The sequence below is a fragment of the Salvelinus sp. IW2-2015 genome, linkage group LG4q.1:29 (assembly GCF_002910315.2).
Source record: "Salvelinus sp. IW2-2015 linkage group LG4q.1:29, ASM291031v2, whole genome shotgun sequence".
In the NCBI taxonomy this organism is placed as follows: domain Eukaryota; kingdom Metazoa; phylum Chordata; class Actinopteri; order Salmoniformes; family Salmonidae; genus Salvelinus; species Salvelinus sp. IW2-2015.
Genome location: NC_036842.1, coordinates 55,795,314 through 55,821,792, shown reverse-complemented (window position 1 = coordinate 55,821,792; position 26,479 = coordinate 55,795,314). Strand labels below are relative to the sequence as shown.

General features: G+C 42.9%; 1 protein-coding gene across 5 annotated transcripts in view; it reads right to left on the bottom strand.

Moving 5' to 3' along the window:
- LOC111962189 (non-muscle caldesmon-like) overlaps positions 1–26,479 on the bottom strand; it is a 71,148-nt gene that overhangs the window by 32,978 nt on the left and 11,691 nt on the right. For all 5 annotated transcript variants that reach the window (XM_023985073.2, XM_023985076.2, XM_023985074.2 and 2 more), the window contains exons 2-5: positions 13,050–13,202; positions 7,077–7,524; positions 6,791–6,942; positions 1,066–1,318 (exon numbers count right to left, since the gene is read on the bottom strand). In XM_023985073.2, coding sequence (XP_023840841.1) covers positions 1,066–1,318; positions 6,791–6,942; positions 7,077–7,524; positions 13,050–13,202 — 1,006 coding nt within the window. The remainder of the gene's footprint in view (positions 1–1,065; positions 1,319–6,790; positions 6,943–7,076; positions 7,525–13,049; positions 13,203–26,479) is intronic.

Below are 26,479 nucleotides of genomic sequence, written 5' to 3'. Positions count from 1 at the left end.
ACCTCAAACCAACTCGAATAATGCGGTGTATTATATATTAAATTTCATAGTTTTGATGTCTTCACTATTATTCTGCAATATAGTAAATAGTACAAAGGAAGAAAAACCCTGGAATGAGTAGGTGTGTCCAAACCTTTGACTATATAAAAAAACTATTTGATAAAATATTGAATTTGGCCTTTACTACTATAGCCCAGAGAAACACATTAAATAACAAATAAAAAAATGACAAAAACGACAGTCAAAAAATAAATCATAAAAACAGGTGCTTGTCCTAAATCTAGGAGATATACAGTGCATTCGGGAAGAATTCTGACCCCTTGACTTTTTCCATATTTTGTTACGTTACATCCTTATTCTAAAATGAATTAAATTGTTTTATTTTTCCTCATCAATAAACACGCTATACCCCATAATGACAAAGCAATAACAGGTTTTCAGAAATTTTAGCAAATTTCCAAAATAATTAAAAACTGAAATATTACATTTACATAATTATTCAGACCCTTTATTCAGTACTTTTGTTGAAGCACCTTTGGCAGTGATTACAGCCATGAGCCTTCTTGGGTATGACGCTACAAGCTTGGCACACCTGTAATTGGGGATCCAAATGGAAGAGCCATTGGCATCCAAATGAACGGCTCTTTAAACAGAGTCAAATGATGGCACTATGGTGTGATAAGAGTGTCTGCTAAATTATCTAAATATACAGTACCAGTAAAAAGTTTGGATACACCTATTCATTCAAAGGGTTTTCTTTATTTGACTCGGAATACCCATCCTTGTATACATTTAAGTGGTAAAAAAAAAATAATGCTGTAGGTGGTTAAACTGACCGTGGTCGCGGTGAAAAAGGTTACTCTCCCTTTACTTTCAATGCATTTTTCCAGAAAAGGTGAGTAAACTCACAAAAAAAAGGTGGATAAACTGTGTTTACTTACGTTTACCCTGCACTACACCACCGGCTGATGTGTAAGATATTGAGTTTCATCTCTTTCTGTTTGTGTTTCTTAATGCCATAGGCTACACATTATGTATATACTGTACACTGCAGTTGACCATCACCTCCTCCTTGGCCAGGCGCTGCTGCTCCTCCTCCCTGCTCCTGCGCTCCTCCCCCTCCCTGACCTGGCGTCTCTCCTCCCTCCTCCTCTTCAGCTCCTCCAGCTCCTGCTCGGCCTCAGCCTGCTTGTGTCTGAGCTGCTCAAGCTCCTGGTTCTCCTTCTCTGCTTGGCTACGCCGGATCTTCACCAGCTTGGCCTCTAAGATGGCCTCCGCCTCCTCCTCAGGCGCGACCACTGCCACTTGTACCACAGCCCTGGGAGAGATGGAGAGAGAGATTGAAGGACGGCTGGAGGAAAAAAGGAGCATACATAGAGGGGCAGGTTTCAAGAAATATCTCTGTTTCCTAATGGTTTAGAATGTGTAACATCTAGTAGTCACTTAGGGGGGGAATTCCGACCTGAGGTTGTCATGCGTAGATGGAACTTAATTCCCTTTTTATGCACTTTTCTCTCTACACGTATTCTGACCTGACCCACTATTCATTTGGGGTGAAAATCAAAGAAATGAAAGTGTGGCGGATATGTGTCAACAGATACGCTGCATTCTGACCTTGACTTAATTCCCTCATAATTCCACCACCTTTAAGCGCGATGAAACGATGAATAACATCGGGCAAGCAACATTTACTTTATTTTTCCCCCATAGAAATAACACCATTCTCCATGCACTGTAATTTACAAATTGATAAGGGCTATTGATAACAGCTAGGTAAAGTAGTAAGCCGTTTGGATAAGGGGGATTGTAAATATAAATGACAATTGTTGTAGATCTATTTTACTTTGTGATTGCTAAAGACAAATGTGAAATGAGTCATATTACAGCAAACTGAAGCACATCAACAAAGCACCTTTTCCACATTCCACATTCCATATTTATATATATAGGAAAAAAAACTGAAGTATAACATTTACATAAGTATTCAGACCCTTCATACAAATGAAATGAAATCAAATGTTTTTAGTCAGATATGCAGAATACAACAGGTGTAGAGCTTACCATGAAATGCTTGCTTACACCCTTAACCAACAAGGCAGTTTTAAGAAAATAGATTTAAGAAAATATTTAGAAAATAAACTAAAGTAAAAAATAAATATAAAATAACACAATAAAATAACAATAATGAGGCTACGGAAGTTTACATACACTTAGGTTGGAGTCAAATTGTCACGCCCTGGCCTTAGTATTCTTTGTTTTCTTTATTATTTTAGTTAGGTCAGGGTGTGACATGGGAAGTTTGTGTGTTTTGTCTAGTTTAGGGTGTGTGTATTGTTTATCGGTGTGTTGAATAGTGTATGGGGTTGTGTTCAGGAGAGAGTTCTAGGAAAGTCTATGGTTGCCTGGTTTGGTTCTCAATCAGAGACAGCTGGTTATTGTTGTCTCTGATTGGGAGCCATATTTAAGGCAGCCATAGGCTTTAGGTGATTGTGGGAGATTGTCTATGTCTAAGTGTTTAGTGTCAGCACTTATGTTTCTTAGCTTCACGATCGGTTGTTTTGTTTGTAAGTGTTTGTTTTTTCCTTCCTTAAAAGAAGATGTATTTTTCACGCGCTGCGCCTTGGTCCTCTCTCTCTCTCCTCAAGACGATCGTGACACAAATAAACAGTTTTTTCAACCACTCCATAAATTTCTTGTTAACAAACTATAGTTTTGGCAAGTCGGCTAGGACATCTACTTTGGGCATGACAAGTCATTTTATCCAACAATTGTTTACAGACAGATTATTTAACTTATAATTCACTGTATCTCAATTACAGTGGGTCAAAAGTTTACATACGCTAAGTTGACTGTGCCCCTAAAAGGTTTGGAAAATGCCAGAAAATTATCTCATGACTTTAGAAGCTTCTGACATCATTTGAGTCAATTGGAGGTGTACCTGTGGATGTATTTCAAGGCCTACCTTCAAACTAAGTGCCTCTTTGCTTGACATCATGGGAAAATCAAAAGAAATCAGCCAAAACCTCAGAAAAAAATGGTAGACCTCCACAAGTCTGGTTCATCCTTGGGAGCAATTTCCAAATGCCTGAAGGTACCACGTTCATCTGTACAAACAATAGTACTTAAGTATAAACACCATGGGACCACGCAGCCATCATACCGCTCAGGAAGGAGACGCATTCCGTCTCCTAGAGATGAACGTACTTTGGTGTGAAAAGTGCAAATCAATCCCAGAACAACAGCAAAGGACCCTGTGAAGATGTTGGAGGAAACAGGTACAAAAGTATCTATATCCACAGTAAAACGAGTCCTATATCGACATAACCTGAAAGGCCACTCAGCAAGGAAGAAGCCACTGCTCCAAAACTGCCATAAAAAAGCCAGACTACGGTTTGCAACTGCACATAGGGACAAAGATCATACTTTTTGGAGAAATGTCCTCTGGTCTGATGAAACAAAAATAGAACTGTTTGGCCATAATGACCATTGTTATGTTTGGAGGAAAATGGGGGAGGCTTGCAAGCTGAAGAACACCATCCCAACCGTGAAGCACGGGGGTGCAGCATCATGTTGTGGGGTGCTTTGCTGCAGGAGGGACTGGTGCACTTCACAAAATAGATGGCATCATGGTGCAGGAAAATTGTGTGGATATATTGAAGCAACATTTCAAGACATCAGCCAGGAAGTTAAAGCTTGGTCGCATGGGTCTTCCAAATGGACAATGACCCCAAGCATACTTCTGAAGTTGTGGCAAAATGGCTTAAGGACAACAAAGTCAAGGTATTGAGTGGCCATCAAAAGCCTGACCTCATCCCATAGAACATTTGTGGCAGAACTAGAAAAGCGTGTGTGAGCAAGGAGGCCTATAAACCTGACTCAGTTACACCAGCTCTGTCAGGAGGAATGGACAAACTTCACCCAACTTATTGTGGGAAGCTTGTGGAAGGTACCCTAAACATTTCACCCAGGTAAATAATTTAAAGGCAATGCTACCAATACTAATTAAGTGTACGTAGACTTCTGACCCACTGGGAATGTGATGAAAGAAATAAAAGCTGAAATAAATAATTCTCTCTACTATTATTCTGACATTTCACATTCTTAAAATAAAGTGTGATCCTAACTGACCTAAAACAGGGAATTTTTCTAGGATTAAAATTCAGGATTTGTGAAAAACATAATAAAAATGTATTGACTAAGGTGTATGTAAACTTCCGACTTCAACTGTATATACAGGGGTACCAGTACTGAGTCAATGTGCGGTGGTACAGGTTAGCCAAGGTAATTTGTACATGTAGGTATGGGTAAAGTGACTATGCATAGATAATAAACAGCGAGTAGCAGCAGTGTATTAACAAACGTGGAGGGGGGGGGGGGGGGTCAATGCAAATAGCCTGGGTGCCATTTGATGAATTTTTCTGGAGTTTTATGGCTGGGGGTAGAAGCTGTTAGGGAGCTTTTTGAATGGCGCTCCAAGACTTGGCGCTCCAGTACCGCGCTTGCCGTGCGGTAGCAGAGAGAACTGTCTATGAGTTTGGTGACTGGAGTCTTTGAGATTTTTTGGTCTTCCTCTGACACTGCTATATGGGTCATGGATGTCAGGAAGCCTGGCCCAGTGATGTACTGGAAAGAATGCACTACCCCTGTAGCGCCTTACGGCCGATGCCAAGCAGATGCCATACCAGGCGATGATGCAACTGGTCAGGTGCTCTCAATGGTGCAGCTGTAGAACTTTTTGAGGATCTGGGGACCCATGCCAAATATTTCAGTCTCCTGAGCGGGAAAAGGCATTGTCTTCACAACTTTCTTGGTGGTTTGGACCATTATAGTTGGCTGGTGATGTGGACACTAAGGAACATGAAACTCTCGACCCGCTCCACTACAGCCCCGTCGATGTGAATGGGGGGCGTGTTCGGCCCTCCTTTTCCTGTAGTCCACGATCATCTCCTTTGTCTTGCTCACGTTGAGGGAGAGGTTGTTGTCCTGGCACCACACTGCCAGGTCTCTGACATCCACCCTACAGGCTGTCTCATCGTTGTCAGTCAGCAAACTTAACGATGGTGTTGGAGTTGTGCTTGGCTACACAGCCGTGGGTGAACAGGGAATACAGGAGGGGACTAGGCATGCACTTTGATGAAGCACCTTTGGCAACAATTACATCCTCAAGTCTTCTTGGGTATGCTGCAACAAGCTTGGCACACCTGTATTTGGGGAGTTTTTCCCATTCATCTCTGCAGATTCTCTCAAGCTCTGTCAGGTTGCATGGGGTGCATCACTGCACATCTATTTCCAGGTCTCTCCAGAGATGCTTGATCGGGTTTAAGTCCAGTCTCTGGCTGGGCCACTCAAGGACATTCAGAGACTTGTCCCGAAGCCACTCCTGCGTTGTCTTGGCTGTGTGCTTAGGGTCGTTGTCCAGTTGGAAGGTGAACCTTCGCTACAGTCTCTTGTCGTGAGCACTCTGGGGCAAGTTTTCATCAAGAATCTGTCTGTACTTTGCTCCGTTCATCTTTCCCTCGATCCTGACTAGTCTCCCAGTACCTGCCACTGAAAAACATCCCCACAGCATTATGCTGCCACCACCATGCTTCACCATAGGGATGGTGCCAGGTTTCTTCCAGAAGTGAAGCTTGGCATTCAGGTCAGACTAGAGAATCTTGTTTCTCATGGTCTGAGTGTCCTTTAGGTGCCTTTTGGCCAACTCCAAGTGGGATGTCATGTGCGTTTTACTGACTATACCATAAAGGCCTGATTGATGGAGTGCTGCAGAGATGGTTGGTTCTTCTGCAAGGTTCTCCCATCTCCACAGAGGAGCTCTGGAGTCTGTCAGAGTGACCACCGGGTTCTTGGTCAACTCCCTGACCAAGGCCCTTCTCCCCCAATTGCTCAGTTTGGCCGGGCGGCCAGCTCGAGCAATTGTCTTGGTGGTTCCAAACTTCTTACATTTAAGAATGATGGAGGCCACTATGTTCTTGGGGCCTCCTTCCCCAGATCTGTGCCTCAACACAATCCTGTCTAGGAGCTTCATGGACAATTCCTTGAACTTTTTGCTCTGACATGCACTGTCAATTGTGCCTTTCCAATCCATGTCCAATCAATTGAATTTACCACTTGTGGACTCCAATCAAGTTGTAGAAACATATCAAGGATGATCAATGTAAACGGGATGCACCTGAGCTAAATTTAGAGTCTCAAAGTAAAGGGTCTGAATAATTATGTAAATAAGGTATTCCTGTATTTTTGGGGTAAAAAAAATGTTTTCGCTTTGTCGTTACTGGGTATTGTGTGTAGATTTATGAGTAAAATGTTGTATTTAATCCATTTTAGAGTAAGGCTGTAACGTAACAAAATGTGGAAAAAGGGAAGGGGTCTAAATACTTTCCGAATGCCCTGCATACAAGATCAGTATTTTTAAATCTACCAATTGATGCTGAAAATTAGACAAATATGTGTGCATTTACATGGCTTTCTTTCATTGATCCCTAATATTCTGAACCGTTTTTCTCCATATATTCTAATGAGTCTGTAGAAAAATTTCAAATTAAAAGTACACCAAATTTAAAGGGATGGCTTTAGAGAAATTTCCTGAAAACCCTGCTGAGTGAAAACCACACATGCAATGCCCGTTACGCACCTGCATAAGGTACAGTAAGCGCATAGGAAAAGCGTACGTTTCCTATGTCTGAATCCGTCCCAATGTGAATTGCAATGTGATTTTCTTACCATGTAATTGAATGTGGAAACAGATCTAGTGATACAAATCCATATACCATAATACACCCTGATTTACCTGGGAGCTCTTAATTTGGTTTTGGCCATATATGATGTAATTTCCTCCCCAGCTGTGTCTCCGTTGGTGTTAGCATGCTTTGCCTCCGTCTGCAGGACGACTTGGGATGTGTAGGAGACCTTCACATCTTTTCTCTTCTCCTTCAACTGGAACTGTAAAGAACATTAAACATTTCCATGGTTGACTACTTCAAGGACATACATTTTTGAATAATCATATTCTAATTTGTAAAAGTTCTTAATTAATCACATATTAGCATATAATTACAAATAATGCACAAGAATACCATCTCCTTAGCATCTGGTCTTTGGTCCTCCTCTCTCTTCTTGAGCACCCTCATCTTCTCCTGCCTCTGTTTCGCTCCCTCCTCTTCTCTCTCCCTCTCCTTTTGCACCCTCTCTTCTCTCTCCACCTCCTCTCGCTCCCTCCTTTTCCTCTCACTTTCCTTTCTTCCCAACTTCTTCTCTTCCTCATCCTCCGCTTCTGCCTTGTGTTGTCTCTGCAGACGAGAGGTGGATGTGGTGGGGGTGGCTGAGGCAGAGAGGGTATGTGGTGTGGGGGCTTTTGCGGCACCGTTCAGGGGCCTCTGGTCCTGCTCCTCTGGGGCCTGACTGAGCTCCTCCATGCGCTGGGCCTGCTGCCGGCGTCTCTCCAACCGCTGGGTCCAGTCACTGAAGCCCTCGTCCTCCTCCATAGAAGGAGAGCTGCTGCTAGGCTTCAGATCACTCTCATACCTGGGAAACAAAGAGGAGAGATAAAACGATCTTAGTGCCTAAAAGGTTTTGGTAACTCAACCAAGAATAGCTAATGATGTTCATCTGAATGGTGACCTAACCTTTTATAAGTCCGTTGGTAGGCAATGAACGAAAAAAGGATGTTAGTGCTACGAATGTTTTGGGAAACTCACCCCTGGGCTGAGAGGGAAGTAGATTTTGCTAGATACAGTTTATAACATGAAAGGCCTCTAAGGGGCGGCAGGTACCCTAGTGGTTAGAGCTTTGGACTAGTAACCGCAAGGTTGCAAGATCGAATCCTTTTAAAGCTAAACTGATTCAGATGGTGGAGAGAGGACTACAGCTTTGTAATATAACCACCATTTTGGTTGGTGTGAAACATCCCAAAGTGCCAAATGTGTTCTGTAGTATGTGGTAAACATGGCTTCTACAGTAAAGGCTAAACATGTCAACTACAGTGTCAGTGAGCGCGACCGTGGCCCACACACAGCTTACAAAGCTGTCTCCCAGCGGCCTAGCGAGTGCTGGGGATGGATAACAGGATGAGAGGTGTAAATGAGGACTGGAGCTGCTGAGCCCATCAATTAACACCAACAGGACCAGATCAAACACACAATGCAGGAAAACAGCTGGAACAGCCATCTGGAGACTCTGGTGTTATTTCTGTATGTATGCGTCTATATGTGGTGTGTGTGTGTGTGTGTGTGTGTGTGTGTGTGTGTGTGTGTGTGTGTGTGTGTGTGTGTGTGTGTGTGGTGTGGTTGTGTTTTTTATTTCACCCACACCTCATCACTCCTATCCCACCAAAGTGTGTGTGTGTCTGTGTGTTGGGGGAGGGGGGGTTCACCACACACTCACACTTGGGTTGGGAGAGGAGTGATGAGGTGTGGGTGGAAATTTAAAAAACAATAACTAGATTGGCTACAGCTGAACACTGAATCAGCCCTGGGTTATTTTAGTACAGAGGCTAATCTTAATGGTGATACCAGGGGATAGAGAGTCAAACAGACAAGGGGCTTATGAGGACAACAGGCCCTGCGGGGACCCAGAGACAACACAGCTGGACAAATGAACTGGCACCTGGGAGTCGAGAGCCGCTACCTTCCGTCAACCAACATTAAATTAAGTGATTTCTGTAATGAGTGCTTAAGAGCCAGTATAAACAAGGGCTTAGACTAACTGCAGGGAGAGAGGTGGAGCCCAATGTGAGGGCCATGGTAGGCAATCTTGTGGGGGCCATGGTAAGCAATCTTGTGGGGGCCATGGTAGGCAATCTTGTGGGGGCCATGGTAGATATTCTTGTGGGGGCCATGGTGGATAGGCAGTGGGTGGGGAGCCTAAATGGTGATAAAAGTGGATAAGGCTGTGAATTTTACCGTCATCTCCTCTTTGAGAACCAATTAACAGGGCAAGAATGCTATGCAATCAGTATAAATGTACATATCAGCATTTTATTTTGTGAGCTATTAATTTCTATCAAAGTATTGAAATGGTGGAAAAGCTCAAAAATCCAGATGTCCTACATTTTTGAAGATCCATTTTTTTTAAGTGCTCAAGGGAGCACTGTCCTCGTGTTCCCCCAGGTTGCTCAATATTGACATGGCTGTGGTCCAGACGAAACAGAAAATATGTTAAGTACCCTTTCATCACCACACAGCCATTTTGTCCTCACCACAACACCTGCTGAATAAACACTGGGTTTTTCTTATGTTAGTTACAAAAAGACAGCAGTCACCTCACGATATCTACCTCTAGTCTAGACTAACAATGTGTTGATTTCTTTTCTTATAACGCGACTGCAGTCACTGCACGGTACTTGCCTCTAGACCAATACTGTGTTGCTTTTCATACAACACGACCACAGGACATTTAGTAGTTATTTTTCATTGTGCAAACTTCACAGGGGTCTCCCCAGGTTAGTCCAAACATCTGCATCTGGCTGAAAGACTCCATGAACCTTCTATCAATCACCAGAACGAGTGATTAACAGATTAGCAGCGCACCTCTTTCTCCCTATCCCTCTACTTCTTTATTCTCTCTATCCCCCATTCATTAAAACAGCCCTGTAATGAAAGTCTGTTTCATCTTGGCAGGAGCTGGCTGAATGGAATGCTCCCACTAGGCATTCCAATGTTGATTAAACAGGTTAGCTACTAAAGTAAATTGATGTTTCCAGATGGCAGGTTATATATATTATCAGAAATAATGGGCAGTAATTGTGGTGGTGTGATTTTTCAGGTGTTTAGTCATGTAGATGTTGTTTAGATGTTATGAAGTGGTTCGTTCTGGCACCAAAGACACTACCCTATAAAGGCTACAGGCACCTGTTGGAGAGGAATGTTTATGCAATGGCTCTGACATGTCATGATACTGTGATGACTCTGAAAACAACGAGAAAGGAAGCAGGTCTGAATCTGAGCTGGTAATTACATTGTTGAGAGAGCAGCACGCGAGTGTCAACGACACAGAGATTGAATAACAGTAAACCCCAAACCAATCTTGACAGTTGTCTTGAAGTTTGATCTCTCTGAACTATTATGACCCTTGGGGACAAAGAGAAAATTTACATGCTGACCAGACCGCACGCATAGTGTGCGTTGCAAAATAAATGCACATCTACATGTTATTCAATCATTGCACCCACACTGCTCACACTCCTCATTGGTTTTTAGGAGCATATGTTTATTTATTTTTTATTTAACTAGGCAAGTCAGTTAAGAAAAATATATTATTTACCATGACGGCCTAGGAACAGTGGGTTAACTGCCTTGTTCAGGGGCAGAATGGAAATATTTTTACCTTGTCAGCTCAGGAATTTGATCCAGCTACCTGCCGCCCCGAATATACCCACGTGTCATCTCCTCATTGGTTTTTAGGAGCATATACCCATGTGGGTGGTTGAAAGATGAACTGTGGTCCACACTCCAGTCTAGTACGTTGTGGTAATGCACCTTAAATTTGGTTGCCAACCGCCAAAGAAGAGGAAGCCTGAAGGAGGAGCGATTACTAGAAAACTAACTTTTACCCTTTTATCTGTGGATTAATTGTCGGAGTAGAGGGCCTTGTGCATTTCAGGTAAAATAACATCCCAATGTTTATATCACATGACTAATTATATTAGTATTTCAACCTATGTGTCCTGATCGCGTCTGGTGTGGGGGGACAAATCAACATGCGCGTGATGGCGCATGCGGACTCATGCGTGTGTGCGGTCCGGTTAAGGTTACTTGTGTAACCCCGGTTCTCTGATATTATGAGTGAGAAACTGTATCTCACAGTGGGATTCACCAGAATCTCTAACTAGCTCCAAGAACCAATAATACACGTCTGTCGGAGACAGACAGATCAAGTGGTGAATGAGGGAGCCTCTCCCCTCATACTAAAGAGCCACTCTCCCACACTGTGCTCCTTCCCAAGCATGCAAAACTTCTTCACACTCTTGTGAGTAGGAAAATATGGTGAAATATCTCACTCATATATCAAAGAACCAGGGTTACGCAAGTAACTTTATGTTCTCTTTCAAATATTTGTTTCAATAGCTCACAGTGGGATACGGCCAACTCCTGTATAGCACATACTCTACGAATCCCGGCAGTCCCACAAAATAAACCCTCAGAGGCCCCGATACTGAGGGCAGTATGTGCCAATGAAGGTGCAGTTATGTCTAGTCGGTAGAACCTCATAAAAGTATGAGGGGATGCCAAACAAGCCACATCACAAATCTCCTTTAAGGAGATGCCCTTGAACAATGCCCAAGAGATAGCCATACCTCTGTTGGAGTGAGCCCTCAGGCCCTCCTGTAGCTGCTATTATTGGCCAATATAATAGTTTCCACAATCCAATGTGACAACCGTTGACAAGAGAGGGGCCTCCCCTTGCAGGGAGTTGCCCAGAACACAAGGGTTGGTCGCTCTTGTGCATTGCTCTCGTCCTATCCAAGTAAATGCACAGTGCACGTACTGGACACGAACGGAGGAGCCACTCCTCTTCTGTAGAAGGGAAAGGCAGCAGGTGGAAAGCCACAAGCTCCAAGGTGAGGCAATTGTAATTGCCACTGACCTTAGATAAAAATACGAAGTTAGGCAACAAGGTTAAATCCCAGGGCAAACTGTGTCACGAATGTTGAACTGACAGTGCATGTAGTTCAGTCACTTGCGTTGCGGACCTAATCACGACCATTAAAGCGGTCTTAAAGGAGAGATATTTCTCCACACTTTCCAGAGGTTAAAAGGCTGCTGTGAAATAGCTTCAAGCTCAATAGACAAGTTCATGACGGAACTAAAGATTTAGGATCTGGACATAAGCAACACACCCCCTTCATGAAACGACATAACAAGGGGTGTTTTCCCACCTTGTCCTTGTTTAAGCCTATATGACAGGCCGAGATAGTGGCTGGAAAGACAGCCTTCCCTCAGTCGAGGTAATTGAGGTAATATGTACACGTAGGTAGAGCTAAAGTGACCCGGTTTAGAAAGTTTTAGAAACGTGGAGCCATTGACATGATCAGCTGTTTTACTCTCTCTTCTCCCCACTTGGAGAAGGTGTTGGAGAGAGTCTGTAATTCCATCTGTGAGATTAAAAGTGGCAGTTATGCTAAGGGCCATGACATAGTAGTCATTTTTCAAGACACTTTGTAGTAAACATTCTTCTGAGATGCTGTAATGGGAAGGCAGCTGTGTGTCCTTCTTCACACGGAGAGAGTGAAGGAATGAGTACGGGAGAGAGAGAGAGAGAGAGAGAGAGAGAGAGAGAGAGAGAGAGAGAGAGAGAGAGAGAAAAAAGAGAGAGTAAAAAAGAGGGGGAGAGAGAGACATAGAGAGAGGGAGGAAGAGAGAATGGGGTAGAGAGAGGAGAGAGAGAGAGAGGGATTAAGAGGAGATGTGGAGATTAATTGCTTTTCCCCAAGAAAATATTTATTTGTTGTAACCACGCATCCTCAGGATTGTGGAGCAGATCCATAAACAACTGAATGTATGGCAAACAGGGGGAACTAACCGTCCCAGTAGCACTCCCATGATATGATAGACTGAGGCATCCACAGCTGGAAAGTCTGACAAACACCCCTTAATATAAATCATTGCATCAGTACAATCCAAAACATACTGTAATAGAGACACTGTAGTTTAGATTTGAGAGATGGGACATGACTGAGCGGGTGAATGAGTAATGTTTGGGACAGGAAATTAGTCATCTCAAATTACTGATCTAATATAGGTTCAATAACTCCATTATCATCTTGGATGAGTCAAAGTAAAAGTACACTCTTAGAAAAAAAGAGTTCCAAAAGAGTTCCTCCGCTGTCCCTATGGGAGAACCCTTTTTGGCTCCAGGTAGAACCCTTCTAGGTTCCTTGTAGAACCCTCTGTGGAAAGGGTTCTACATGGAACACAAAAGGGTTCTACCTGGAACCAAAAGCGTTCTACCTGGAATCAAATAGGGTTCTTCAAAGGGTTCTTTTATGGGGACAGGAACCCTTTTAGGTTCTAGATGGCACCTTTTTTCTAAGACTGTAATTGGGTACTTACAGGCCGTCCTCAGCCAGTACCACATTGTCCAATGAAGGGCCTCCAGGGTCCGAGGTGCTGGTGCTGCCCATACTGCGGAAGGACTCCCGGGCCCTGCGCCGACGCTCTCGCTCCACTTCCTCTGCATCCTCAACGCTCCTTTGGGTGGTGATTCTGTGGAGAGCCGGAGAGAAGCATTGTTTAAAGCTATAGTCTGAGATTTGAAAAACAACAAAATGGTCCTTGCCACTTGTTTCGGTATACTTCTGAGATATGGGACTAGGGAACAAATGTAATAAATAATTGAAATGACCATTGAACAGCTTTCAAAATCACAGACTGTACCTTTAGAACCTAAATAAGGAACTGTTTTTAGGACCGTGTGTCTTTGAGCGTTATATTTATAGCTGACATGGATTCCCTGAGTCATCATCCTGGGCTCGGCCTGGGCTCTCCCAAGAAGATGTTTTTAAAACAATGCCTAAGCCCTCCGCTAAGCCCAGCGTTCAGCTCGCCACGGATGAGATTCTCTCACCCACTACAGCATACCCCTCACCAGTAAACATGCACACACATGTGGCTGTCCTTATGTTTACATTTTACTGCAGCAACATATTTATCACAACAGTTTATTCCCCTTTCTCCACGGCAGAACAAACCAAACTCCCCATGGGACGCAAAAAGGGTTTAAAGTTCACCCTCGCTGATTTAGACATTTAGACATTCAGACATTGCCTGGAAGTGCATGCCACCTATTTTTCTGTGATTATGATGAGCAGATACTACAGCACGTATGGACGTGTCTGCTGTGCTGTATGTCTCTGTTGTTTAGCGAAGGGACCATGGTATTAGCCTCAGGGTAAATACACACACACGCAAACATACATTTGTATTAGCCTGAGGGTGAATGCAGGAAGACTGGTGGTTAATAGGTTCCATCTGTGTGCCAGGGTGTCAGATGACAGCACGTACATCCATTTGGCTTCTGGATCAATTAAGGCAGGCTCAGGTCACTAATAGGGCCCTAATGTGTCCCAGACCCCAGGTCCTGTGTGTGTGTGTGTGTGTGTGTGTGTGTTGTTACCACCACCTGAGACCATCAACCCATCTGTTTCAGTGACTCTCCATTTTACAACACCCCCTATAAAGAACCATGTAGGTGGGATGGTCTGTAAAATCAGCCCCCCACCACCCATTAGTAATTTTCGGTTACAAGCAATAGCATCAGCTTCGTTCCCTCATTCCCCTCTCCTCCCTTTGCCTTCAGGCATTTTCGCTTAGCAGTTACGGTCAGCGTGAGTAGGTAGGAGAGAGAGAGGCCAGGGGAGAATGACATGACCAAGTGCCCAAAACCACTGAGTTGTGAATCAGGAAGATATTTCAAGATTTCACAAAGGCGATTTCACAGTATAGCACATTTGACACATCCGTTATGAGGTAAAATATCATTTGTATGAGTTTGTCTCCAATTTTTTGGGGACACAACCATTGTGGAGACAAGGACGCAAGCACACCCAGTTGGTATGGTAGTAGTGGACGTGGCAGGACCAAGACTCTCTGACTTAACTTTTACACCCTCTTATTATTTTTCCTTTAATCAGCATTATGGGATTATCTCATTCTTGGCACAAGTCAAACGTCTGACTCAGATGATGCTGTCATTCATCTGTTGGTGTCTGGATTATAGATGGCCTTTCTTTCTTTGTCATCCTCTTTCAGTCATTGAATCTGTTCTCGTTTAAACCTAATCTAAGTGACCCATTTTCTCACTCCATCTTTTAGATCTGTAACCGATCTGTAATAGCTTTATTTCCATGAACTCACTCTCACAGTAGTGAGAAAAGACACTCCAAAGAATATGGTTCACAGAATCTGGTTTACATTGGGGCTTATGTTGCCTTTCCTGACAATTGTAACAATGTCTAAGCTCGACTTCCTCTGAATAACGTTCAAAAGCAACAGCCGCAGGGCCAAGGAGCCAGACTCCGACAGTGAGACTGTTGAGGGAATGTATTTGGGGCGGTTTTTGCCCCTTTGTAAATTCACACCAGAGCAAGCCTGAGCATGCCACTCCTGTCGCCACACAAAACTGAAGACAAACAGGCAAATGCCTCTCCAGAGCAGATGGGTCAGTGTTGTGTGTCACAGGTGAGTGTGAAAAGCAGAGTTCCTGGAGTGGGAACGGTTTCAGTATGATATGTTAGATTAATGAATAAAGACAGACACGAATGTCAAGTTCAAAAGCCATGTTCATGTAAGTCCCTACATGCAGGGTCTGGATAACAGAACAGCTAGCCGATTACCTATCAACTATATCCCTTAACATCATCCTTTTCAATAGAAAGTGCAAACGTAACAACAACATTAAGTTCTTCACTGGCATGCAATAACAAATGGAAAGGCATTGCATTTTCTTTCCACTTCAGTTGTCATCTTTCTTTTTTTTATTAATCAACTCTCATAATAGAAAACAGTTTAACACAATCACTTGCTTACAAAATAATAGGCAATACACACCCTATGCAAACAGAGTGACGGAGCGTCGTAGACGCTGCACAAAAGTACGTAGGACTTGTGTCATTTTGTAAAGTGTGTAGCGACCTTAAAACTTCTTATGGCTTGAGGGCAGTATTTTTACGTCTGGATGAGAAGCGTGCCCAAAGTAAAAGTAGGATATGCATATAATTGGTAGATTTGGATAGAAAACACTATAATTTCCAAAACTGTTAAAATAGTGTCTGTGTATAACAGAACTGATATGGCAGGCGAAAACCTGAGAAAAATCCATCCAGGAAGTGGGATTTTTTTTATATGGTATTTTCAATTGAATGCCTATAGAGTATCTAATGGGTTAGGACCCAGATTGCAGTTCCTATGGCTTCCACTAGATGTCAACAGTCTTTAGACATTGTTTCAGACTTGTTTTCTGAAAAATGAAGAAGAATGAGACCTTTCTGTCAGTGGACTGTAGAATCATGCACTGCTGGTTTGCGCGCGTGACCGAGTGTGCGCACTTCRTTGTTTTCCCTTTCTATTGAATAAGCTATTGTCCGGTTGAAATATTATTGATTATTTAGACAATTGACAACCTGAGGATTAATTATAAACATCGTTTGACATGTTTCGACGAACTTTACCGGTACTATTAGGATGTATTCGTCTGCATGTTTTGTCGCCTTTGAGCAAGTGGATGACTGAACAAAACACGCCAACAAAACTTTTTTGGGATATAAAGAGTTTTTGGGATATAAAGAGGGACTTATATGCATATCCTAGCTTCTGGGCCTGAGTAACAGGCAGTTTACTTTGAGCATGCTTTTCATCCGGATGTCAAAATACTGGCCCTACCCTAGAGAAGTTAATCTCTTGCACCGCAGCCTCGTGTTTGGATAGCAGTCGTCCAGCAGTCGTTGTAGAGGCTCACAGACTGCTGACAGTTGTGGCATGAACGAGATAGTATTCAAAGCTGATAAGATGCTGCTCTCTTTTTGCATCAGTCGGGTTTGGCATAATGAGGATCACTCTTACTTTCTCTTTGTCCGGCTGCAGGGCTTTGGCTGAGAGAATGTGGCAATGGAAGTGTCTTTCACTTTGAATTATAGTTTCTAGAAGGCCAAGGCGCACCTTAACTGGTCAGTGTCACGGATCCCCCCGGTACTGATGCTCATTCTGTTCACCAGATCCGGAGGTCTACGTCACTGGCTTTCTAGGCTTTACTGAACAGGATTCATTATCATCAACCCCGGACTGTCTTGTCTGATTACACACACCTGGTTCCCATTTCCCCTGATTAGTATGTTATATATGTGCCCTCTGTTCCCTCTGTCTTTGTCGGTTATTGTTCCCAAGTCCGTTGGTGGTGTGAGTACCTATGCGTTGGTGAAGCTGTTATGCTGCATGCTTTATATATTTTGTATTACGGGTATCGTCCCATATTGTTCAACAAGGTTTACCCTCACTCTTTTGTTTGTGTACAGCCCAGTGTTTTTGTATACGTGTTTGTTTTGGGTGTATTAAAAACCCCTATTGTGTATTCCTGCGCCTGTCTCCAAATCCTTTATACCAGCGTGACAGTTGGCAGTGCTCTATCAGTGCTAGAAGCTTCACATCTTGGTTGCATTCTGCTTGTTCGTCGTGTCACTGTAGCCTACAATCAGGATATCATCAGCGACTGGTTCAATGGCTTTGAGCCAGTAACTTGTGCTGCTTGCGTTGATATACCTCAGGCACCACAACAAACAGGAGCTTGAGCCAGCGTTTCCGACTCCAAGGGGTCCAGAAGGTATTCATGAAGCTACTTTCTTTGTCCAGCTTGCATTGCAGGAAAGAATTTCGGTGTGTCCAGTTTGATGTCAAGTCATCTGTTATGTTAACTATCCAGAAGGGAGAGCAATAGTGCTCTGTTCTTGGACTAATGTTGTTTATTACCTATTTTTTTAACCTTTTTAACTAGGCAAGTCAGTTAAGAACAAATTCTTATTTACAATGACGGCCTACCAGGGAACAGTGGGTTAACAACAGATTTTTACCTTGTCAGCTCAGGGATTTGATCCTGGAACCTTTTGCTTACTGGCTCAACACTCTAACCACTAGGCTACCTGCCACCCCTATATCTATATTAATATTGTTGATAGAATTGTGTCAAATGCTAATTTTATGCTAATGACACAGTTGTTGTGCTTCATTACTGAATGAGGCCTTTGAAGAACTGCAGTCTGCCTTTGGTATTGTCCAGACTCAGCTCTGTCAGATGAAATTGCTTTCAATTAGTTTGAAGCTAGGTTAAACACTATGGTGGAAAATTAAGTGGTGGTCTGTGAATGTTTTGACCCCTAGTTGCGCMGCACTTTCCTAAACCATCTTGCTGTTCATTGTGTAAATTGATGTTTTAAAAACTGTATTGCTTTGTTTTTTATGTTGTAAATGTGTATGCAACTTTGTGTACCGTGTACGCAACATTTGTGGTCAGGTCTCTCTTGTAAAAGAGATTGTTAATCTCAATGAGACTAACCTTGTAAAAAAAAAATTAGGTTTTGGAGATTGATTGTTTACTGCCACGGCGATGGAATAGGAGATATCTTTGCCTTCAGTCAACGAGGTAAGTGGTGATGCTAGCTAGCCAGCTAACAACAAGGTGATCACTATGCTGTGGTGTATTTAACATTAGCATTAGACAACGGTGTTTCTTTGAATATGGAATGTAACTAAACCTATACTGTACATAGCTACAAAAATAACAAGTGCGTGGCTTTCGAGTCACTTCTGATCCCATGTTTTAGTATGATATGTTAGAATAATTAATTAAAACAGACATGAAGGTCAAGTTCAATAGTCATGTTCAAGTATTGTACAAGTCCCTACATGCGGGGTCTGGATAACAAAACAGCTAGTTGATTACCTATTAACTAGACCCCGTAACAGGAACTGCCAGAGGGCTTTAACGCCTCCTGGAGCATAGGCCACCAACAACCTTAACCCGCAGAGCAAAATGTGAACCCCTCTGGTAATTCATTCCCTAATTTCTGACTCCCATGTTAGGTTTGACACCTGGCTGTTAAAGAATCAGACTGGCCACCCAGAGACCAGAGATCAGAGGAGGACAGGAACATATATTCCTGCTGTTGTGTAAAATTTGTACATAAACACACTGTTTGCTTGACCGTTGTAAGTAGTAAAGTAATACTTGACTACAGATGCATTAGGTAACAAAGTAAGCATTTCACAAACAAAGTCGTTATTAGCGTAAATTAGAAAGGTTAATAGCACATGTTTAACAAAATAAGTTACGTTGTTTACTCGCTGAATTACTAAATAATAACATCCCCTGATAAAAGACACTGAGGAGGGGGTGCTGGGAAACCTTTCCATAATGATCTCATGGTTGTCATGAAACAAGTTAGAACAATTACTGTGTGGAGGCCATTACATCAGCTAGACACAAAATCATGTTGTTGACGATACTGAAGAGATACATTTTCCAAGAAGTGGTTAAACAAGTTACGAAATGAGAGGAGCACAGCGAATTTACTACATCTGGGAACCCAGATGACTCGGTGGTGCACCACGCAAACAAGGCAAGCAGGTCCGAGCACCGCAAATCCATTAGGGGTGCAAAAAGACAATACAGACTCAAACTTGAATTGATGTTCGACAACTCAGACTCATGTTACATGTGGCAAGGACTACAGACTATCACAGACTACAAAGGAAAATCCAGCTGTGAGGTTCCCACCGAAGCCTCCCTCCCAGACGAGCTTGACTCATTCTACGCTAGCTTCGAGGCAGAAAATACCAATCCATCCAGGAAGACTCTCGCTGCACTGGACAACCAGGTGTTTTCGCTCTCCAARGCTGATGTGAGGAAAACTCTCAAAAGAGTGAATACTCACAAAGCCGCTGGCCCAGTTGGCATCCCTGGTCGTGTCCTCAGAGTGTGTGCTGACTAGCTGGCGGGCGTCTTCTTTGCGGGCATCTTCTTGAACATATTCAACCTGTCCCTGTCCCAGGCTCTAGTCCCCTACTGATTTAAGGAGACCACCATCATCCTGGTGTCCAAGAAAAACAAGGTGACATGCCCAAATGACTAGCGCCCCGTCACGCTCACCTCGGTCATCATGAAGTGCTTTGAGAGGCTGGTCATGGCCCACATTAATGCCAGGATGCCAGCCACACTAGACCCATTCCAATTTTCCTACCTCTCCAGCAAATCCACGGAATATGCCATTTCCATCGCTATTCACACGGCTTTTAACACATCTGGACAAGGGGAACACCTATGTGAGAATGCTGGTCATTGACTACAGTTCAGTATCCAACACTATTGTTCCCTCCAAGCTCAGAGCCCTGGGTCTGGACACCACCCTCTGCAACTGGACCCTGGACTCCCTGACAGGCAGACCATAGGCCGTGAGAAATGGCAACAACACCTCCTCCACACTGACTATTAACATCAGAGCCCCCCAGGGGTGTGTCCTCAGTCCTCTGCTGTACTCTCTGTTCACCCATGACTGCATGCCTTTGCATGACCCCAACTCCATCATCAAGTTTTCTGATGACACCACGGTTGTAGGCATGATAACCAAACGACGAGTCAGCCTACAGGGAGGAGGTAAGTTTACTGGCATTGTGGTGTCAGGACAACAAACTCTTCTTCAACGTCAGCAAAACAAAGCAGTTGATTGTTGACTTCAGGAAGCAGAGGAGGGAACATGCCCCGATCCATATCAATGGGACTGTAGTAGAGAGAGTCACGAGTTTCAAGTTCCTTGGCATCCACATCACCACAACACCACCACTCTTGTCAAGAGGGTGCAACAGTGTCTCTACTTCCTAAGGCGGCTGAAGAAATTCGGCATGCCACCCCGGGTTCTCTCCAAATACTGCTGCTGCACCATCGAGAGCATCCTGACCGGTTGCAACATGGCCTGGTACGGGAATTGCTCCATCCACGACCGTAATGCCCTCCAGCGGGTGGTGAAGACAGCCCAGTACATCACTAGGACCGTGCTTCCACCCACCCAGGGCATCTACTTGAAACAATGCCTGAGGAAGCCACGCAGCATCAACAAGAACCCCACGCACCCCAGCCACAAGCTGTTCTCTCCCTTACCGTCAGGCAAAAGGTGACGGCGCATGAGGTCGTATACCAAGAGGCTCAGAGACAGTTCCTATCTACAAGCCATAAGACTACTGAACACTTGAACTGGACTGACCACCTGCTCGGATTCTCCTCACCTTAGCACACACCACAACTGTTGCTACCAGACTCTTATTATACTGCTCAATTGATACATTTGCCCCCATCCCCCCTTCCCCAATATTCGTGTAAATATTGTATTTTAAATTGTGTGTTCCTGTATTCCTGTATTCTATTATAATGTAATTTACTTTGTTCGTATTCTTATTTGGTCAAAAGTTTGGACGGACCTACTCATTCAAGGGTTTTTCTTTCTTTTTTACTATTTTCTACATTRTATCAATGTACATTGTATCAACATCAATACAATGCAATAACACATATGGAATCATGTAATAACCAAAAAAAGTGTTAATGAGTTTGAGACATTCAGTTGTGCTGTGACAAGATAGGGGTGGTATACAGAAGATAGCTCTATTTGGTAAAATACCAAGTCCATATTATGGCAAGAACAGCTCAAATAAGCAAAGAGAAAGAACAGTCCATCATTACTTTAAGACATGAAGGTCAGTCAATCAGGGAACAATTCAAGAACTTTGAAAGTTTCTTCAAGTGCAGTCACAAAAACCATCAAGCGCTGTGATGAAACTGGCTCTCATGAGGACCGCCACAGGAAAGAAACACCCAGAGTTACCTCTGCTGCAGAGGATACATTAATTTGAGTTACCAGCCTCAGAAATTACAGTCCAAATAAATGCTTCACAGAGTTCAAGTAAAAGACACATCTCAACATCAACTGTTCAGAGACTGTGTGAATCAGGCCTTCGTGGTTGAATTGCGGCAAAGAAACCACTACTAAAGGACACCAATAAGAAGAAGATACTTGCTTGGGCCAAGAAACACGAGCAATGGATATTTGACCAGTGGAAATCTGTCCTTTGGTCTGATGAGTCCAAAATGTGAGATTTTTGGTTCCAACAGCCGTGTCTTTGTGAGAGATGCAGAGTAGGTGAAAGGATGATCTTTGCATGTGTGGTTCCCACCATGAAGCCTGGAGGAGGAGSTGTGATGGTGTGGGAGTGCTTTGCTGGTGACACTGTCTGTGAATATTTAGAATTCAAGGCACACAACCAGCATGGCTACCACAGAATTCTGCAACGATAGGCCATCCCATTTGGTTTGCACTTAGTGGGACTATCATTTTGTTTTCAGCAGGAAAATGAACCAACACACCTACAGGCTCTGTAAGGGCTATTTTACAAAGAAGGAGAGTGATGGAGTGCTGCATCAGATGACCTGGGCTCCACAATTACCAGACCTCAACACAATTGAGATGGTTTGGGATGAGTTGGACCGCAGAGTGAAGGAAAAACAGCCAACAAGTGCGCAGCATATGTGGGAACTCCTTCAAGACTGTTGGAAAAACATTCCAGGTGACTACCTCATTCCAGGTGACTACTGTGATGTACTGGATGTAGTCTATCACAGTGCCATCCGTTTTGTCACCAAAGCCCCATATACTACCCACCACTGCGACCTGTATGCTCTCGTTGGCTGGCCCTCACTACATATCAGTTGCGAAACCCACTGGCTCCAGGTCATCTATAATGTCATCTATAATCTTTGCTAGGTAAAGCCCCGCCTTATCTCAGCTCACTGGTCACCAAAGTAACACCCACTCGTAGCATGCGCTCCAGCAGGTATATTGCACTGGTCAACGAATTGCAAAAATTTCTGAAGCTTTAAGCATCAGCTGTCAGAGCAGCTTACGATCACAGTACCTGTACACAGCCAATCTGTAAATAGCACACCCAACTACCTCATCCCCATATTATTACTTACCCTCTTGCTCTTTTGCACCCCAGTATCTCTACTTGCACGTCATCATCTGCACGTCTGTTACTCCAGTATTAATGCTAAATTGTAATTATTTCGCCTCTATGGCCTATTTATTGCCTTACCTCCCTACTCTTCTACATTTACACACACTGTACATAGATTTTTCTATTTTTCAATTTTTCTTTTCTATTGTGATATTGACAAAGTTTTTTTTATATGTAACTCTGTGTTGTTGTTTTTTTCGCACTGCTTTGTTTTATCTTGGCCAGGTCGCAGTTGTAAATGAGAACTTGTTCTCAACTGGCCTACCTGGTTAAATAAAGGTGAAACGTAAAAAAATGATAAAGTTTGTTGGGAGAATGCAAAGCTGTCATTACGGCAAAGGGTGTCTACTTTGAAGAATCTAAAATAWATTTTGATTTGTTTAACACTTTTTTGGTTACTACACAATTCCATATGTGCTATTTCTAAGTTTTGATGTCTTCACTATTATTCTACAATGTAAAAAATTTAAATAAAAACCCAAACTTTTGACTGGAACTGTATATGCGCACGTAATTTCTCAACTGCATGGAGTACCATGATAAGTACCATTGCCAGCAGCATACCACCCTGCATACCACTGCTGGCTTGCTTCTGAAGCTAAGCAGGGTTGGTCCTGGTCAGTCCCTGGATGGGAGACCAGGTGCTGCTGGAAGTGGTGTTGGAGGGCCAGTAGGAGACACTCTTTCCTCTGGTCTAAACAAAGATCCCAATGCCCCAGGGCAGTGATTGGGGACACTGCTCTGTGTAGGGTCTGTCTCTTATACACATCTAGATGTGTATAAGAGACAGGTTTAACACTTTTTTGGTTACTACACAATTCCATATGTGCTATTTCTAAGTTTTGATGTCTTCACTATTATTCTACAATGTAAAAAATTTAAATAAAAACCCAAACTTTTGACTGGAACTGTATATGCGCACGTCATTTCTCAACTGCATGGAATACCATGATAAAGCTGTCCAATGAGCAGCTCTGGTGAAACCATTTGCATTTCATCTTATCTCACTGTGTGGGATTTGATAGTTTATGTATCTATCAGAGGAGGCGCCCTCACTCGCTCTGTCCCTCTCTCACTTCATTCAAAACAGACCAACATGCTTTTCTTGACCCATTCAAATGAATGTTACAACATGAGATAAAACGTGTTTAGAGGCCTCATCTGGTMCCTCAAAGAGTGGCGTGTCAATACCGACAAAAACAAACAGAACAAAAATGGAAACAATCTCAGAAACATCTCTATGACACAAGCGCAGCTAGCCAAGCTACGCTTATGTCAAGTTATTTTTCTGAGAGGGCAGTTTCATTGCTTAGTGTAAGAGTGCTTTTTACCAGTAATAAGACTAAACGTTGAGTTTGTTTGGCTTCTAACATCAATATCTCTTTCTCACTTGATAGTAAATCTGAGACAACATAACATTTAGACAAGATGATGAGGGTTCATGAACAAACTGAAAACCATACTTTCGTTGCGGGGGTGAAAATCTGTAAAAAATTGCAWAAACACTTCCAAAAGACTACAAGGGTTTGGCATTGTCAGACACCTTCTAATGATGGGATGGGGATGGGACTCACTTGATAGTATATCAGAGGCAACAGAACCTTTAGACAAGCGGATGAGAGGTTYGGCATAATCAGACACTTTCTAAGGAAGGGATGGGATGGAGGAGTGTCTGTCTGAAGCTGATGTCATCCATCTCTCTCCACCATCTGCACTGAGGATTAGCCCAAGTGCTTCTTGGGACACAGCTCTGATGCACTCCCTGGCCTGGCTGTAGTGTTTATGACTGTTCCCTAAACACATTGGTTGAAGAGCATTCTACTCCCCTCCTAACGGTTCCCTCACTCAGTGGTGTAAAGTACATAAGTAAAATACTTAAAGTACTACTTAAGTCATTTTTTGGGGGAGTATATCTATTTTACTTTATTATTTATATTTTTGACAACTTTTACTTTTACTCCACTACATTCCTAAAGAAAATATGTACTTTTTACTCCCAGAAATGTTCCCCTACACCCGAAAGTACTACATTTCAAATGCTCAGGCAGGACAGCRATATGGTCCAATTTATGCACCTATCAATATAATGCATTGTCATCCCTACTGCCTCTGAGTATGGGAATGTGTCTCTGTTTGGCATCTGGTTTGCTTAAAATATGGAATTTGATGTATAGCATTTACTTTTACTTTTTACTTTTACTCAAGTATGACAATTGAGTACTTTTTCCACCACTGTACTTAAGTACATTTGAGACCAGATACTTTGACTTTTAACTCAAGTAATATTTTCCTGGGTGACTTTCACTTTTACTTGAGTCATTTTCTATTAAGGTATCTTTACTTTTACTCAAGTATGACAATTGAGTACTTTTTCCACCACTGCCCTCACTTTTAAAAGTTCATGTTCTGTTAACTCATACCCAAAATTTGCAGAATGTCATCAATGTAAAGGAATTTTGGGAACTTTAAACCAAAATACAATGACATGTTTCAAATGTTTGATTTCATGTTGAATTCACATTAGTTGACAACTCAATCAAATGTAAATTAAAACTTGAACTGACATCTGTGCCCAGTGGCACCTCCCCTCATACATTTTGTAGAATTATGTCTACAGTATGATATGTGTAAAAACATCCTAACTCAGAAATGGCAACATCAGAGTAAACAAGAAGGCTAGTAAAAGGTATCACACACGCGCGCACACATACACACAGCCATAATCAGGTTAATCAAAAAGCTGTGGGACGACACCAGTTTGAAACCTGTTATCTTTGGATGTTAATCACATCTTTAACACCGTGCCTCAAGATAAACAGCGTTCTCATTGGCATGTCAAAGCAACTGGCAGAGCATTTCAAAGGGACAAGTGTGTGAGAGACAAGTGTGTGAGTGTGCGAGAAAAAGATCGTTTTGGCAGCACTGAAAAAATACCCACAAAAATGTATCTTGTATTCCACACCCTCGGAGCAGCCTAAGCCTCAACTCTCAGCTGTTTGACAAACCACACCTGCTCTGCTCCACCTGAAGTCCTCAAGCCTGCCTCTCCTCTCCCATTGACAAAACTGGAAAACTCTGATTACACAATCAAAACAAAAGGATTGTATTTTCATTGAAGACTGAACGCAGCACTCATTCACTCTCGTTCACTTATTCTTTTGTTGATCATAATGGTTGAAGTGTCTTAAGGTTCCTTTCCCAAACGGTGTTCTGTGTTCCTTCAAACTGGGAAGTAAATAAGACTGTTAGTTAATGAGACTGAATTGGTTCTCTTTAGATGGAATCAATGTTATTTTCATGTCTCATGTTATGTCCATTTACAGTCATTTAGCAGATGCTCTTATGCAGAATTGTTTCGTACTGGTCCCCCTTGGGAATCAAACCTACAACCCTGGCGTTGCAAGTGCCATGCTCTACCCCCTGTCACGTTCCTGACCTGTTTTCTGTTGTTTTTGTATGTGTTAAGTCGGTCAGGGCGTGAGTGTGGGTGGGCATTTCTATGTTATGTGTTTCTATGTTGGTAATGGGTGACCTGATATGGTTCTCAATTAGAGGCAGGTGGTTTTCATCTCCTCTGATTGAGAACCATATTAAGGTAGGTGGTTTCACATTGTTTGTCGTGGGTGGTTGTCTCCTGTGTCTGTGTTTGTCGCGCCACACGGGACTGTTTCGGTTTGTTTGTTTCGTTCGTTTATGTAGTCATTTTCCCTGTCGTACGTTAGTCTGCTTGGCGTTCTTCGTGTCATGTAAGTTCTTTATGTTCAGGTCAGTCTACTCGTTTGTTGTTTTGTATTTTGTTAAAGTGTTTTCGTGTTTTTCGTTTACTTTAATAAACTCATTATGTCTTTTCACAACGCTGCGCTTTGGTCAAATCCTTACTCCTCCTCTTCAGACGAAGAGGAGGAGGAACCACTCGTGTACAAGACACCACC